The 20,001-nt window shown below is 27.1% G+C and overlaps 1 protein-coding gene across 1 annotated transcript in view; it reads right to left on the reverse strand.

Moving 5' to 3' along the window:
• Nucleotides 1-279: 279 nt before the first annotated feature.
• The window catches only part of LOC132921537 (uncharacterized), a 44,731-nt gene continuing 25,009 nt past the window's right edge, over nucleotides 280-20,001 (reverse strand). Inside the window, exon 4 of the mRNA XM_060984606.1 lies at nucleotides 280-2,699. Coding sequence (XP_060840589.1) covers nucleotides 2,507-2,699 — 193 coding nt within the window. The 3' untranslated portion in view covers nucleotides 280-2,506. The remainder of the gene's footprint in view (nucleotides 2,700-20,001) is intronic.

The raw sequence follows: 20,001 nt of genomic DNA on the forward strand, positions 1-20,001 counted from the left end.
TCGTCCTGTTATAGTGGTATTCCACATTTTTCGATTGCTTGCATGTAAACTATTATTTGTTTCTAATAATTACTGTAGTCTTTGCCCTTACAGGGCATTATCACTTATCGTAAATTTCATACAATAAAGTTAGTATTATTATTATTAAATAGATACCTTTAGGAAATTGGAACTGCAGTAAATACACAATACAGACGCGCGGTTTTTCAATTTTCGATACTTATGCAAATTTAGAGATACAAATAATTATCATATTTTAAATAAATTAACAACTTCAAATATAATTGTATATTGGTTTGTTTTTATTTCATTAAAAAAAAATCACACATTTATAGACCATACAAAATGAATAAATAACTAGCTAATAATAGTAATAGTACACAAATTACACAATTATAATAGATTTGTCTACAATAAATATTGGTGAATACCTACAATAAAATACATAATACCTATACCTATTATACATCTATAATGTACCTACGTAAAAAGTCGCCGACATGATGTACTATAATATTGTACAGCATCGAAGAAATATAAATACTAAGTCTACCTAATATTTAAAATCAACATACACGTTTAATAGTATTCACTTGTTGTTCGAGTAACACACGAGTGATTTATATGTATATGTATAATATATGTTGTGCTTATTTTCAAGTATGCAACATCTATTTGTAGGTAATATTTATTTGTTTATAACACGATTAACGTATTATTATTACCTTCTATCAATATTTATATAATCAAAAATTAATAATAATACTGACTTTGGGCGAGGTTAGTTACGTCTTACGTTTACAAATTAAGACATTATTTTAACTTTTGACTTTTTGAGTATTTATAGTTATATTATACTATTCTATAACATATAAACATACTTATAATATGAGTAATTGTATTTTTGTGTTTGTATAGGTACATATATATAAGACCCGATGATCGTGATTGTTAATAAATCGCAGGTGATGTATGAATATTAATGCGTATATATTATGTGTATAGTTTTTTTACAAAACAAATGCAGTAAACAAATAGTTGAACAATTGGCGAACAACATTTCTCTTGCTGTCATATTAATACATATTATTATTACCGAAAATAAAAAATGATCACTGTCACTACATTCTTGTTATTAAAAATAACTGCATACAACGAGTTGTATAAGTATACAGTATACCTAACGTATGGACTGTAATTTTTTTTCAAGTTTATTAAAATAATTAAGATACAACTAGGTATAATTAGGAAGGTATTATTGATAATATTCTACCTCTGTCTAAATCGTAACGTAATAATTTAGAAATAATATGTCTTTTCTTATATAACTTATTATAGAAATTATATTATACAATAACGAATATTCGTATTCATTTAATAATAATAATACGTTAGTTAATTTTAAGTAAGTATGCAGATTCATGAAATAATATTTGTTTAGTTATTATTTTTTGTTGATCGCTCCATATATAGTTAGAGAAATTATATATTTAAAGTCGTTGGTACTAAACCCGTATAATTTTGTCCGAACTGATAAGTAATAATTACTGATTCAGTAAGTCTATTCTATAAAGATGTTATTTTTTAAAAGGAAATGTTAATTTATTATTCATACCATCTATAATGGCAAATTTTAGAGATAATTTTTATTCGCACATTGGAAATGTAAAAAAAAAATGCACACCAGATCAATTCATAAACGTAATTTAATACACGTGGATTAGTCATGTTTCATGTAACACAATACCTACCTACAAGTGTTATGAGAATTGGCGTATTTTTGTATGTACGCATTTGGTGGCGAATAGTTATTCAATATTATTTTCAATCAATTGTTACAAATAATTACTTTCAAATGTCTAAACTCGTATTTAAAATACGCTCTGTTGAAATTTTCGATTATTTTTGATTTCATTCCAAAATAAGTCGACAGATGGATACACAAATCGCTGTTGATTAGCAAAAACATTAAGTCATAATTGATTAATTTAAGTAAGTACAATAATATAAAGGTACAGTACGAATAAAAGGAGATAAACGCGAAAAAAATGCGTATTGACCTCGTGCCGATACAGCATTATAATAGTGATAATCCAAATTTGTCTAATGTAGGTACCTACTATATCTACAACCACCTTAAATAGAACTACAAACCGTACATAATCTGAAATATAATTTAGTATAATTTATAGTATGATAATAATAATAACAGTTGATTGCGTTTAGTATACCTAGGCACCTAATTAATAGGATACTTAATTTATGACTAAACATATACAATGTATATTATACATATATGACTACATAACAAAAGATGTGTTTGCCGGCAAGGTATAAAGTGTGTGTGTACGAATATACCACTACTGGCACTACTTTGTGTGGGAAATAAGTTGCTCTGCAGAGCTCGACAAGAATGAGAAGTAGTCTTACAATTTATTTATAAATAATTTGTATGTGTACAAATATATATATATATATAGGTTTATTATATACAAAAGCTAAATGTTCAATATGTAAGGTTGTTCCTGATGTAAGCTTTCTTCCTATTTTCGTGCCTGTGGCACTTGCCCCACCACGTCTTTTTCGTGCACACCCGCACGCGTTTCAGTACGAAACACTTGGTCTGCACCACGTTGAAGAACAGCTTGCCGATCAGGTTCGCAGATCCGGTACCGATCGTTTTCAAACACGACCGAAACCTGAAATTGATTGGTTATTAGTGACTGGCTAGTATATATACATCAATCATAATAATTATTGAATAGGTAGTAAGTTTTTTATTTTTTCACAGTACATATAATAGTTATATGATACAACACAAAATTATTAGACAACGATTATAGTGATTACACATCATCTATCATTCGTATTACAAATACAGGTAGCCAGGTAGATATATATATATATAGGTAGGTGCGACACGATTCAGCGAGAGAAAAATATCGTTTACAAAATGCGTATGAATTGAATGTGTGAAACAACCAAAGCGATTATACTCGTATTATGCGGGAAAGTCGCTCGATCGAAAGTATTAAATAGGTACTTAAAATGCGTTGTAGAAGCTCTCCAGACAAATTCGAGGCGAATGCAGAATTTCCACTTATATGACGCGTGTGTATTGTATATAATATAGGTACTACCACGGTCACTCGACACTCCTTATATTAAAGTCACCAAGTTTTGTTAGGTCGTCTATTATAATATTATACAATATTAATGATGTATAGTGATGTACGTCATGTCGGCGGGTACGTTTATTGTTCGTGATGCGTGTGGAGAGTGGAAAACAAAAGAACGCGACGCGTTGCGAGTCTACGAAGGAAGTTACTTGTAGTCGTCTACAAGAGCTTCCTCGGAGAACGGATACCATTTAAATATCGCTGTGATTAGTAAAATTATATTATTCGATTATAATATGTTATATGGGTAAATTATACATATATAATAAGATTTAAAATGGGTCACAGAAATGTGCTACCTGAGTTGTATAAGTAGGCGGTACAGGTAATTAAACGATCTGTTATCGTTTTAATGCAATTTGTGCACTAAACTATTTAATTACTATTGCGATGGCTTGATAACCTGCAGACGTATGTATTGAAAACAGTAGTAAAATTGCAAAAATACTAAAAATAATGTACTTGAAAGTATTTTTTGGAAGTTTGAACTAGAAGTCGACATAAGATTTAGTCTAAATATCAATTCTATAGATCGTTCTCAAGAACTAAAAAGCTATTATTGGGGTTGTAGTGATTCCGTTTGAGTGTCTTGTTCTCATGCAGTATACTAAATTGTAATAATTTATAACTGTACACGACCTACCGAACAACCGCTAGTATTATTTTATTAGTCATCAACATATTAAGATTGTATAAATTGTAAATTCGAATTTTTTTGCCGATTCGAAAGTCAAGTCCGAGGTCAACAAATTTTTATATTAATATTATTATTGTATACTATACAAATCGGTGTATGCGTCACAGACGTGTTGTCTACAATACGTCATAATATGCAATAAAAAAAAAAACTTGGTGATGTTCCGGTATACTCGCGGGGTACAAGTGAACACGGGCGAGCGGTGAAGCCGTAATACATATTATAAAACCAATAACGCGCGATTCGTCCCATTACCCTTACCAATAGCACTTACACACTTACGCGAAAATTCGAGATTTTTTATTATTATTTTTTTTTTTTTTATAATTATGGTCAAAAAAATGTTCATCACGCACTATAATATAATATGACTTTTACGTATTATTAGGTGTATATATTATATACAACCGCGACCACTTTCCGGGTTTCAGTTCGTGTATATTATAGTGTATATACATACGTTTGAGCCGTTCGAGGTTTTCTTGTACATCGTGCGTAGTGCGTACTCAACCAAAATAATATTATGACGGGTTCAAGGTTCGGCAGAACGGTTTTCGCCGCAGCGAACCATATAACGTTTCCATAAACTCTACACGCGTCTCAATACCGCGGCAGTAGGTATATAATATATTTATACACGCATGTGGCGATGTGGCATGTCTGCGTCAGCTGTGACGTTATTGTGCATATACCTACTTATATATATTATGCTATACTTACGTAGGCAGGTAGATCTATACGATATTGGCATTGTCCGTGTCACGACATGATGAAATCGCTATTTAGCGGTCGGACATTCGGACGCCGTCGTCATATATATGTACAATGTATATACCTATACTTATAAAGTTAGGTAAATATATATGTAGGTACAATAAAATCCGGACGAGTGAACACCGCAATATGATAATATTATTAAATATTACTTATGTATCGTAATAATCGTAATATTATTACACGTTATATAGGTGTGAAAATAAAACCACTGAAAAATACGATACAGGTAATATTATAATTTACAATACCTATACGATCGTATTTATTATATATCTACTTGTGCAGTCGTGTATAACGCGTATTATAGTTGTATCGATTCGATTTTTCGTACGTGTTCGATTTGAACTTTAGACGATCTAATAAAATATATTAAGAGGACGTTATACCCGCATGTGTTGTCTCTGCAGTCTTATATACATAATACATACAACATTTTCCTTCAGACGAATTCGTTTTGTGATATTGGCTTTAATATTAGAGTAAATTTACCTATCATCAAATAAAAGACAAGCATATTATCTAGGAAATGTCATATACTTTTATTGATATTATCATTTATCATCTTAAAGTAAGTTATGAATATTTTAAAGTTGTAATATTTTATATAGCTATATCTCACTTTAAAATGATAATATCAATAAAAGCATATGGAATTTCCTAGATAATATCCTTACCTTTAAATTTGATAATAGGTAAATTTACTCTAGTATTAAAGTTAACATCACAAAATGTATTCTGCTAAATGCAAATTTGCTATAATGTATGTTAGTAAGACAGACATATTAATCATGCGGGTATAACGTCCTCTTAATAAATATTATATATTATATAGTGCTTGAAAATTTAATGAAATATATATCATTATTTTAATAAGTTTTATTTTTAGGTGCATTTATCGTTATAGTGGTTGCGTTTTCTTTAGTATAAAATTATTTAAAATGTTTTACATTGACAGAAAACATACAAAAATGTTTAAATGATAGATAATATCAGACATAAATACAGATTACTATTGCTTTACTATAGCATTATGTACTTTAATATAGAAATATGTCGACCACACCACTCAATGCATCAATATTCGCGTTAAAAAAATTCAGTGTTTTGCGATTTTATGAAATATTTAATCATACTGCAGCCATACAGGTAGTAACACATAATTTATACAGAGATATATTGAGATTTGAATTTGAACGCTGGCGGAGTAGGTATTATCGAATGTTATTCACATACAATTTTATTATATCACGCTGATATATTATATCAAATTTTACAACATCGTATCACGCTGCTACTATAATTATACTACCGAATTCAACGCAAGGTTTAACAGTCGAACAGATTATATATTATAAATGTGTTGGAAGATTCCCGAATATTCTATTATATATACTACACCATTCTTAGGTCCGAATGGTCGAGGCTTTAAAACAAGTTTAGATGATTTAATTGATTTTTTTTATCTGACCGCTGGCAGACGTCGTCGCGAGCTTAGTTCTTTCTATCGCTATAATATAATTGATTGGTGAAGATTATTTTTGTTAAACCATCGACTATTATTTGCACTTTTGGTAACAACACTAGGATTTCTTGATTATATTGTTTATTAGCGAGGGATTTCTTTAAATCTTAAAAGTTCAATAAAACACAAAAACTTTATCCGAAATTTGGGATAATTGAATTGGCAATACACATCATAATATACACTATCGGTATAACTAAGACAAACAACTGCTACAGCAGCAGGTGGTCAATTTGTTTGACATCCATTCCGTAACAGCACAGAACGAAATATTCGGATTTCATTTAATTTTGAAACGAGCGCGGTTTAATTAATAATTATCAATTATTATACAATATGTATGTATAATATAGACATATTACCACGGTTGTTTTATGTTGTTGTAACAGTTTATGAGAGTTGACTTAAATAAAATATAACCTTGGCGTGTATACACGAATAAGTGTATATAATATATATAATAAATTAATAAATGTTAAAAACGTTTTGATTGGACAAAATGGTTTACAAAAAAAAAAAAATGATGATGCATTTAAGGAAAACTTTTTTCATTTAGCCATATATTATAGTTTTGTAGCCTATAATTAATTATTGTTTATCCGAATATAACAGGAAATGGGCGTAATCCTAAATTTTAACGAAGCAACTTCATTAAGAATACATAACTAATAGTACCTATATGTGCACTAAACTATGCATGTATAGAAATTAAATTTTATCGGACAAGGGGAAATGTAAATGTATAGAAAAAAGATAAAATGATTAATATAGGAACTAAGAACTTGGATATATACTTGTAAAACAAATTCAACCAATTTAAAAATCGATCAAAAATTAGTGTACCGCATATTTCAGTTTGATAGAAGCTACAGGTCAGGTCATTTGTATATTTTTTTTATTTTTTTTATAGATTTAGGTAGTAATATTCAAATATGCAATTTTTGAACTTATATCATCGATAAAAAAAATCACGTATGTTAGATGTCATTATCAATCGTGGTTTTATGTATGCATATATGTTATATTATATAACTTGACTTGGCCAATTTTTTTTTTGGACACAATCATCTATATAGGTACTTTATTTTTACATGCGTGTATTTATACTATATATAAATATTCTTATAAGCGAACGTTAATATTATTATAGTAATCATAATAATTGTATTGTATACCTAATTATTACTGTTTTTATAAACGATCCACTACAAGGTTATATACTTATATTATATTATATCGCTGTGTAAAATAATTGTTGGCAATAATTATTTATATTTCAAACCCATATAGTATGAAATGTTATATTTTGCACAAATCTCTATGGTTTAGGTGTATATAACGTAATTGGCGACTCGACGTTATCCAAGGTTAGGTATCCTTTTTTCTGTAATAATTATTTGTGATTGTTTTTATTTAAAAAAAAAAAAAAATATGGATCCAGAATTTTTTTTTACGTTATATTCATATAAGATGCAAAATATGTTACATATATTACGTTATATTACATGTATACATTTGTTTTATTAAAAGTAACGAGTGACATACAGAATGTAACTATAACGATCATTATAAATTACCTATTGTAACCTATATGGGATATATGACTTATGGGCAAGTATATATATTATATAGTACCTATCTATTTAAAACATAAAAATTGAGAGATAGCAAGAGAGTATTTTAGAGTATATTGTGTGCTTATTTGTACACTTGTCCCTACATCAAATCGTCTATCAAATAATTACAAATTACCTATGTACATTAATCTACGTTCTACAATCTTACAAAATATGATGTATTTGCAACATGCTTGAGAGTTCGAAATTCATATAATACAGTTGTTTGACATTGAATGAAAATGAAAATTAAAAAACGTTCAATATTAATTTATTGTTTAACGATATCTATACAATTAACATAGTATTATTTCGAAATACAGTGAGTTCCGCTTAATATGATCACATTGGTTCCGATAATTTTGATTCTACTCGTATTAACCGGTTTATTCCATAAATTTTTTTTTTTTTTATTGATGAGTTTATATTTATATGTATATTTAAATTAAATTAAAATTAAATACATTTAAAATAAAGTAAAGAAACTAAATATTTTTTATTGTACTTGAGAAGAATTTACTAATTTCATTTTCATATTAGTCTGAAATTAAAATTCATACTCAATTAATATAATATATACATGATTTTTAATTATTTAAAATTAAATAAATAATAATGTATGTACATTGTACCTATAACTTTTAGAACAACTAAAAAGTATAATTTTCGACATATTTTTGAATAGATCCTTTTGACTTTTTCAAAACAATTCTTGTTTCTTTTAAGTGAAAGTTTGAAATACCATTAAAACAATTAGAATGTTCTTAAAAATGATTCAATTAACCGGTACTTGGTGATTCTAATAAAAGGTTAATTTAACATTGGTAACATAAGATCTAGTTTGGAATTTTCAGTTTTGATTCCAATAAACAGTTGATTCTATAAAATAGTGATCACAATAAGTGGAACTCACCTAAGCTAACCCAATTTTAAAATGGGTGTGTAATTTCATTACTGTAGTAAAAAAAAATAATAAAAAAAAAATTAAAAAAAAAATAAATTTGTCGGATTTTACATATCACTGTGTCAACACAACAAATAACTAGTAACCTTAATTAGGTATTTAGGTTTTAAATTGTTTAGTTTAGTTTTAATATTATTTTAAAAATTATGTTGTATAAGTATAATGTACCTATATATAAGTTATAATCTACAGAGTTATTTTGTATATAATAAGCACAAGCTATATATATATATATATATATATATATATATATATATATATATATATATGTAAAACGGCCTTCTCATTCTGTATTTAAATTTAAAAGGTAAGTGTTTAAAATTTAGAGCAGTGGAGTAATAACGTATCTATCCCACCATAAACACATGCACAACAGAAAATTTATAATTTTTTCGTACGAGTATTTTTTAGTGCTCAATTCCTGACCTATCCACGCGTTTACCGAGAAAGACAAACGTTTCTCGGCTGGGGCTGTGGTAACATTATCTGTACAAAATTAAGAGCACATAATCAATAATTTATTATTTGAATTTGATTAGCTTATTGTTCGTTACAGTGGTACATTGTATATTGTATACAATAATGTACTAACCTATAACCTTATTTCTTGTAACCACTAATAAAAGTAATAATAAATCAGCAATATTGGGGGGAAAAAAATTGTAAAATAATATTTAAATCATAAATTTGAGATTAATAAATAATAACAATTGGAATTTTTTAGTCACTAAAATCGTGTTTGAAAACTAAAAGACAAATTATTAAATTATGTACTTACCTATTTATTATAAAAATGTATAATGTAATCTACATATATGACATATCTATATAAGTTTTTTGTATTTAATATTATACTTATCTAACATTGATATTTACGTTTATTTTTAATTTATAGTAATAATTACATAAGCATTTTGTGGATGGTTATGATAATTACCAATAAATTACGTTAGGTAGTCTAATAGTTTCTACATTACATTTTTCACCATAACGTGTAAGGTAAATTATGTATATCGTATATTTATTATACATAAATATATAATGTATATTATAATTATAATACACATACATAAAGGTCTTAACAAGTTAGTGAATAGCTATTTTTGAAACATGAAATTAACAAACAACTTGGTATGTAACTATACAGGGAAAAAAACTGTTAACTTTCCAATATTAATGAATGTGAAATAAACATTTAGTAAAATAAATTAACAATATAACTTAATTTTTAACAGCATATTATTAACACTTGAAGGAATTTGGATACCAAAATATGCTCTATTTTATTATGTTGTTAGTTAATATAGTGTAGTACATAATATATACACTTTATTAAAATATTAAATTAAAGTTATTTTTATAGTTCCTAATTGGAAATAAACAAATCATTTTATGCATTAAATTATAATAATAATCCGTGGAAAGGACTACTTCTTTCAAATTTTCAATTTTCAATTAGGTACGTTTATCGATCATTGAATTTTAAAACTTAAATAACTGATATTTATATTATTCAAATGATTCAATAATTGTATTTAATATTTATTTGTTCCAAATATGCATGATATAATATGAAGTATGAATACTTTTGGCGCATAGTTGATGTAGACATAATATTTGTATATCAAGTATTATCTAGTTTATTTATTTAGAGACGGACCTTACTTAAGAAGAAGTCTCACCTGCATGTGTTGTCTCTGTCTTACATACGTACGACATAGTAAATTTTCGTTCACCAGTTTCAATAGTGTGCTTTTATAGTTTTAATATTAGAGTGAATTGAACTATTAGGTAAACTTTTAGGTAAGAACATTTTCTGTATTCTCTCGTTGGCTTTTTACGATATTTTAATTTTTAAGTGAATTAGTATCATTTTCAAATATTTAATAATTTCATACTCATAACTCACTTAAAAATTAAAATATCGTAAAAATCGTAAAGTTCAAAATTTTAAATTGGTAATAACTAGAAAAAAAATGTAAAATATTTGCTGAAAAACTATAAACATTAAAGTTTTTTTATCTCAAATAACGATCGGCCTATTCACGATAACTGTGTTGTGGGAATAATAGTGTTATCTAATAAACATAAATCATAATACGTAAGAATGTAAGATACTTGCTGATAATAATTAAATAACTGATTTATGTTTTAATTAAAGTAAAATAAATCAAAGAGTCCTACATTTGGTTGGTTCGTTCGAAATCCTACACAACTGTTACCAGTTATGTATTATAATTTCTACGTGACCTTAGTTTCAATCTTACAAATCAACTAAACTGGTATGAATGTTTTGACAGTATCATGCGTGTACAATATTATTATAATATGTATACAATTCGATTTATTGGACAGGTTTTTTCTTCATAGATCTAACGTTATTCTACGTATGGATATCACGTATTATAGATATATTGAACTTGTCATGATGCGTTTAATTTTTACGAGTGCCTATGAATCGTTAGACAATAGACATTTAGGAATATGAGTTCATTATTATCAAAGCCACAGAATAAATGAAATTTAATGTGCCGAAGCACTCGTATCGTTTGCTTTGTATAGGTACGCGAAAGCATTCAATCTAAATATTTTACATTCGAAATATTTAAATAGAAGAAAACATTAGTCATTTAACGCGTGTTCACATTTAAAGTAAGTCGTTATGTATAGATGTTATAATATAAACCATGTATATAATACAGGTATAGTTGGTATAGATAATTTTGATTAATATTATTTTTATTTTAATAACATTTCTCTAAAGAACATTTTATACGCGCGCGTTTAACGTATTTATACCCAGTAGGTAGGTATTGGAATTGTTTTGAAACTGTCTTTACTCTTGGCCATCATAAATAGAACTGAGATCATATATTATAGGTACTAGTTGAAGGTATATAACTGTAAAGTGTACAACGTAATATATAAAATATAATAATATAATAGTATAATACATTAACATTATATGTGTTTTTTATTACTTTATTTTTATTCGTGTTAGGTACATCAAAAAACGTTTGTTTTGTTGTCGTATATATAGATTTAGAAATGATAATGTTTTATTATTTCATCCAACACCTATTTTTTTTTTTTTTTTATGAAACTTGTTCAGTTGTCTATAATTTTGTATATTTTATAGCCTATAGGAGTTTTTCTTTTACACACACATATTATTATTTGAACTCAAATAAATTGGTTCGTTTTGTTTAGTTCTTTATTTTAAATATATCCCAGTCCAATTATGAATGTACACATTTAGTTATTCAAATAACCATAAAACGTTAATTCTATACTTGCAATGTTCTTATAAGAATATGTTCATACGTGTTGTACATAGCTAGAAAAAAGGTTAGTCAACTGTTAAGTTTTTTAAAATGCCAATATAATTTTTTAATATACCATACCATTTATTTTTAAATTTAAGTTTTAACTACTTAATTTGAAATCCATTTAAAATTCTAAATGTTATCACAAGACAATATAAACGTGTTAAAAAATATGAGTATTTAAAAATAATGATTATTATTTTTATTGGTCGATTACAACTTAATCAGTAGCCAAGGTCATTAGTATTTACTTTTTTTACAAAACGTTTAATTACATTAAATCATATAAAGCATATAATCATTAAAGTATATACTTGTAATATATATACATATATACATTGGAGTAGGATATTAATAATTGTAATTATTAGATATTTTGTCCAGTTCGGTTTTTTTGAGAAAGGTAAATACGTCTGGCCATATGACTTCATAAGATTACTGAGTTTATGTTGTGATTGTGTTTTGCTACTTTGTAAGATCGGAAAATATGTTTGATTCCGCATGAAATCGTCGGATATTTGTTAACTATCAGATAATCATGTATTCATGTGTTAAGAGGGTATTGCCGATTCTAAATCTATTGATTATTGTTTCTATTTTTCTAGATGTTCCGATAGTGGCATGTTATTATATTTAATTTTTTGGTTTCTACCGGTAGTTTTACCAAATAATTATTAATTGTTAAAATATATCATTAAATAATATGAAAAAAAAAACGATTTAGAGCTCAATAGTTTCTATAGACAGGAAATTAATTATTCAGGATATGCATGTATAATTAAGTATAATGAATAATGGCTAATATATTTTTTTTGTATACAAGTAATTAAAATATATAATTACTAATAACTATAGGTAATGTAAATACTTCTAATATATTATACTAGGTATTTGATATATTACTTGGTCAAAAAATGTGTATATTTAAAGTCTAAATCAAGTCTTTACTATAATATATATATAATAGCCTGAGTTACAAATCTATTCGGGGAATAAAGACGCTATTTCAAGGTCAAATTCATCTAAAAAAAAAAGTCCGGTGACATTAAAAAGCATTTTGTTCTAAAAAAAGACGATTCATTGTCATGACGTTCAACAAAGTGGGCGGTCGGCAGCGGTGCTGATATTAATTTATCTTGCGTTTTAAATGTGGTAAATTTTATTTGCAAATCACAAAATGGGTCGTCGGGAACGGTTACACGACGGCGCCATAATAATTATTATTACTGTAACGCGATGCGTGCATGAAATAATAAATTCCACTAAAAAGAAACGCGTATACATATATAGGCACGGTATATACGTATATTATAATAATATTATTTAAATGAAGACTTCGTATTAGTTTTACGATCGGACAACCCGCTGGCTTCCGATATTTCGCACGTCTATCTACCACAAGTACAACACACGCACGCACTATTTCTATTATATAATTTGTATTATACGCCTAACTGTCCAAGTATTATATTATGCGTCCATCGATATTCCTATAAATATTATAATACCGATCGAACGCCGAGTACCATTATACCAATATTTATGGGCATCGATAGTGATATTGTATAAGGACGTGCGGTGTATATAACACAAACTATATTCTTTTACGATCCCGAACGTATAATAATTATGCATTTATATATATATATATACTATAAATACGTATAATGATGGCCGAGTGACACAGGATATAGATTACACTGCAGACACATTATACATATACATCGTCGTATGCCCGAATCCGGTGACGAGTTTAATGAGTTTTTGAAAATATTTAGTTTATGACGTTAAAAAACAAGCGCGCGACGAGACGCTCGTGGAAATGTCGCGTACGTATAGGTACGTATTATATTATTATAGTTGTCTGTGGATCGCGGTCGTTTGTGTTTCCCGACCAGATCTCCAGAACATTTAAATTGGGCACTTCGGCTATTTATCGGTGGACCTTTATGTTATTACAGCCCGGGTGCCGCGTCGGGTTAATATGCATATATATATATATTATTATATACATACACGCATAAGGACCGCGGCTGCAGATAATCTCTTGTATTTTATTTTTTATCGGTTACAGACATCAAGCGTAGGTTCTATATATATATATTTGTTTAGGGTTATATACACGAACATATTTGTTTGTTGTTTTTTTTCTTCGACTTAACGAGCCACCATTTATCGGAGGGATGCGTTCATAAATCGAGTTTCAATTAAAACGAGAATATACAAAGTGTCGTTATGTATATGTGTACTATATATTATACATATATATTATGTATATTGACGCGTGTAAATAAATTTTAATGTAATTTATAAACTAGTCGTACGATTAAAATATATACGCCATAATAGACGAGTAACGACAGCGGGATATCGATTTTACGCTCATTTTATTGAATTTTATATGAAATAGGCTTGTGTAGCTCTGAACGTCTGAACACTATAAAATTCTAATTTACGAGCAGCCAATCAATAAAATAACGATGCCAATTAATACATTAACGTTACAGTGCGGTGTAGGTTTTAATCTATGTTGGGTTGCTGTGCTATATAATAAGTAGGTATATTCTAAACTACGCTTCGTTGAAATTTAAATATTTTTTGTGTCCTTAATAAACTTGCAGCAAAAAGAAAGTTTTCACGAATTTACAAATTGTATGTCCTGTGTAATTTGTTTGGTCATCAAGTGCATAACAAATGTTTGAGTGAATAGTCTTATCATCGTTTAACAAAAGAAGGATATTAGTTCTGATATGTATTTTTCTAATCTTTCCTTTTTTTGTTTTCTTTGATACGCCTACATATTATATATTGTAATCGACGTTCACTACATTATATATACTTAGCAATTTAATACGACATTACGACCTATACCTCGTCATCCGGCTATTGTCATCGTGTAATTTTCTGATTATTCTTTGTTACTCTTTGATGGTTATAAGTTCCTACAATAATACCGATACTGGTACGTTGACGATAATATTTTTAATATCGAAATAATTATTTAGCGATTAGGTAGATAAATTCACTGGATTATGATTATGAATAAATTGAATATTATTGTAAAGTTCGAAAGGTCTAGTTAGATATGATAATAATATTTTTATTATTCTTTAAACGTAATCACATCAGTCTAAAGAATTTGGTCTCATCAAATAAAACACGTAATCTCATGGATTCATTGATATCTTTTCTAACGAATATTTATGGCACGAAACCATAATTTTACAATTGCCTGATCGAGATACAAAGCATTTAATTATTTCGATATTTTGTAATTTACGAATAAGTTATATAATGTACGTATTACATATCCATTAAGAAGTATTATATGAATTAACTGCATTTTGTGCGAATAACATTAAATTTGAACATTAGGCCGAATACAATATATAAGAACAGCTATTGTGGTGAATAACTTTATTATATAAACACCTAACTTATTTACTTATATATATATATATATATATATATATACATAGATCGATTTCTTCATGCAGTCCGATTTTCTATTTCGAGTTTTTAATTATCTACTTGAACATTCTTTATTTAACAATTATTTATGAAGGTTTGTAATCGATTAGAATTATACGATGTCACGATATTATGTTAATACGTAAATGTGGAATATCTAATGCGATTGTTAGTGTTGTAATAATAATTATTATTGATGTATTAATAAAGTCTAATAAGTTAAACCCGTTGGCAAAATAGATATTTTGGGGTTATTTTTTCCACCCACCATTAATGTTAAAAAAATACTACACTGTCATCATACCACTCTATATTATACATACAGTCATGTCACTAGACGCCATATATTAACCCCGAGGGACGTCATCGTCACCGTGTTACGATAAAGTTCTTGGATCATTCGGCAATATTATTAGATTATCGAACCCACACATGGAAACACATTTGTATGTATGTGGAGAAAGACTACGATAATTATTAGTACTTATATGTATATTTAATGGTGTATAAATTGAAGGGTGAATTTCTAGTTGGGAATTAATGACGATGGATGAGTAGTGGGACGATTATTACGGGTTGTGCCGTATACGGCAATGCCTTTATAATGATGGTTATGATATAATGTTATTTTTAATAGTGCATTGATTAAATTTTATAAAAAATATTTTTACAAAATTTTCATAAATTGTCTATAAAAATTAATTAGATGATTCTAAAAACTAAAATTGTATATTTATAGACATTATATAGAAATAAAATAAAATATAGTTTAACTATTTCACGAAAAAGTACTTTCATTGGGTCTCTAACTCGGTACTTCTTGTGATTTTTGTATCAACAAATATGAATTAAATCAATTAATTTAGAACAAGAAAAAAAAAATTAAATTATCAAAACTGAAACTTTTTAACTTAAATCAAAATAATCATAATTTATGTAAATTATCGTTAAATTTAATTTATTAAAACCACTATCAAAATGTAAATAATATACAATGTGATTCGTTCAGTATACTCATCGCAATTTCGCTTTTAATGATAAATTTATTCAAATTTTAATTTTTCGAGCTTTTTAATCCTTATATACATAAAAATTATATCATATTAAATTATTTAGGTTTATTATACCATTTAATAATAAATATCGAAAGGCGATGTAAATATTTTTTTCAATAGTAAACCAATCTGCTTTGTTGTAATTTATTAAGTAGATGATTTTTTTTTGAAAATATTGAATCTAATCAAAATGATGTACCTTAATCAAAATTTGGACAAATTTGTTTTGTTGTACACAAAAAGCACAAAAAGTGTATTAATATATTCAGTTTTTAAGAAAAAAAAATTAAAATGTATAAATTAAATTTCTATCATAACTAATTTTACGAAATATAACAGTCATATTATGATGGACGTCGAGCGATAACTCTTTTTTTATTAATCCTTCTTAGTAATCTCAATAACCAATGAAAATTTTGAATATTAAATACGCCACCCTTCGGTTATAAAAACACAAAAGACTTCATCGGGGTTTTGGCATTGAGAGAAAACACGGATTTCTATCGTATCTTTACAGTCCATTGATCCAAACTTGGCGATGCCCGGAAGGACAATTCTGCATTGTCTGTATGCCTCGTGAATGATGACCTGTCCAATACTTTAAGCTACATAAAAATATTATCGATCTATCCATGCACAATATATGTTACATGTATACATTTTTTGTGCTAAGAATATAAATATTTTCCTAAATATAAAAATATTCAAACGGCAAAAATAAAATTATCACCTTTGGGGTGCGCATGCATACACCGATGTATAGGTAATGTATAAATATTATGAGGTAACTATAAAGTGACAATATTCAATACACACGATAAAATTTCAAATATATAGAATATATTATCACATAATTGTAACTGTATGTAATATAATGGTAAATTAATGTATGTATATATTATACAGAAATTATTTGGTATAAAAACAAAATAGGTAGGTAGTGAGTAGCGTTTTTATTTTACTTAAATGATTATTTGTTATTTAAATTCAATATTCACGTGAATTGAAAAATTTTGCCATATAATGTAAATTACTAGTTAAAACCTAAGTTTATTAAAATATGATACATATTTAGAAATAAAATAAAAATTAACGATCGAAATAGGATTTGTGCACGTGTGAGAAATATAAGATATGATACGTCTTGTGGTTTGTATTGTATGCGTGTGACACTTCATACACTTACAAAATACAGCACTTTGTATGCTAATATATAAAGTCTATGATTCTACATGATAGGAGTATAGGAAAAAACATAAAATATAAAAATAATAACATCATTATAACGGAATTTTTTTTCCATGTTATACATTTTTATTGTTTGAATAGGAAGATATTATTATTATTACTTTTATCTATTTAGACGACGACAAGCAACTCTTTGATGATGTGCAAGCATATATTTTAAATACGATTTCGATGAAATAAAAATATTTATTGTACACAAAGATGTAGGGCTATAATAATTTATGTCAGTGGCTAATAAATACTAAAAGGAGGGTATGAAAAGAAGTATATACATTTAAATTCGTTCTCCTAGCGGGATAGACCATTTAAATTAAATTTAGAAAACAGGCCCCGCGAGACCGTGGCTAATGGGACAGATTCATCCGTACGAGTATTTTATTTTTATTTTATAATTTTATTTTTTATTTGAAGACACTAAATCATTTCGTCGACCATTTCATGTAATACATAATAATAATAAAAAAACGATTTAAACATTGTTAACTAACGTATAGGTTACAATAAAATACTACGTTTTCAATGCAGTATTAATACTTCATATTATTATTTAAGTATAAAATAATATGATTTTAAGAGCAAAAATTAACAGGATGAAAACCTAACACCGTGATAATAGAAAATAATTAAGAAATGAAGTGCAAAAATACTACATCACAATCAAATAATACAAATAATGTCATTAAAATATCAAAACGGATGTTTCAAATTAACCTTGAGTATTTCACTTGAATATTCTTCTCAGAGTTCGTTTTATTTTTGAATAAATGCCAAATTATTATGGTATGATAGCTAACACTAGAGAGTAGATATGAACATGTGTAAACAATAATATTCTTTTTTTTTATTTCCAATATACAATCTATACCTATAAGGGACATAATTATTGTAAGTGTTAAGGGTATACTACATATATACAATTTAGTTTTAATTAATCATGTTAATAAATTAATAATAAGATATATATAATATTTTTGTAATAAGCTTTGATGTGAGCAGTCATCCATTAATGGCATTCTTGGTGAAATTATTTCGAATATTAATAAATTCTAATTTTCTCTGAGTCATTTCAAATTCAATTGAAATGATTCATGTGATTCATGTATATGCATTCAACCTACAGGTGTAAATGGGAAATGACTAAAATGTAATCATGTGTACATAATAATATAAATATAATATGTATAATAGAAAAAGGTAGGTTAGGTTATAATTCAAGTAAGCATTGTGCTTACCACTAAAATATACTAATTAATAATCAAATACTATGTTTTGTTTAAGAATTTAATTGTTTATTATTATATTATGTTAATAAAACATAAAATAGTTCTCATATTTAATTTAAAAGTGTGGATAAAATGTTTCAAATTATTATTTTTCGAAAATCGTCAAACAAATATATGGTTTAATTGTTAAACAACTTGATAAATATACACATTATTCAGGTAGGTACATGATGAAAATAGTTATTATATACTTTAAATAAGATTTTTTTTAATTTTGTTCAATGCCCATCGGGTCCAGAAATGATAATATTACATTATAGAAATATATATCACCATGGCACCTACGCTTTTTTAAAAACCGGTTAATCCATTATTATAAAAATAAAATAATTTATGCTAACTTCACCATGGATTATTCGATTATGGTTTTTAGCATATTGATCTAAAATGTTATTACATTTTCTTTCTATTAACAGATACAGATGGGCCTAAGCTTAACCCCGTGTAACACGATGAGACATCAAAGATACGGCCGACAAAGACGTAATATTTATTTTTTGGTAAATAAATAAAGAAAAAAATTTAATATTTGCTCTTAGACAGGAGTACAGGACAGTCAATTAGGCTCTTTTCGAACTGAATCATGAATGTCCAACAAGTCAACAAATATTTAAGTTGTCTGAAACAGTGGGTAGACTGAACAACAAAGTCAACATTGTTATAATGTTATCATCACCTTAAACATGCTTCCCCAGTGGAAATCATCGCACACTATGTCAATATGCTCACATAAAAAAAAATGTAAATATTTTTAATAATAAACCTACGAATTCGTTAAAAATTTGCAAGTGTTTTAAACAGCAGTTTGATTTTAAAATAATACCGGTAAACCTGAATCATTTAATAAGTATATTAAAACACTA

Source organism: Rhopalosiphum padi, chromosome 2, assembly GCF_020882245.1.
Source record: "Rhopalosiphum padi isolate XX-2018 chromosome 2, ASM2088224v1, whole genome shotgun sequence".
NCBI lineage: Eukaryota > Metazoa > Arthropoda > Insecta > Hemiptera > Aphididae > Rhopalosiphum > Rhopalosiphum padi.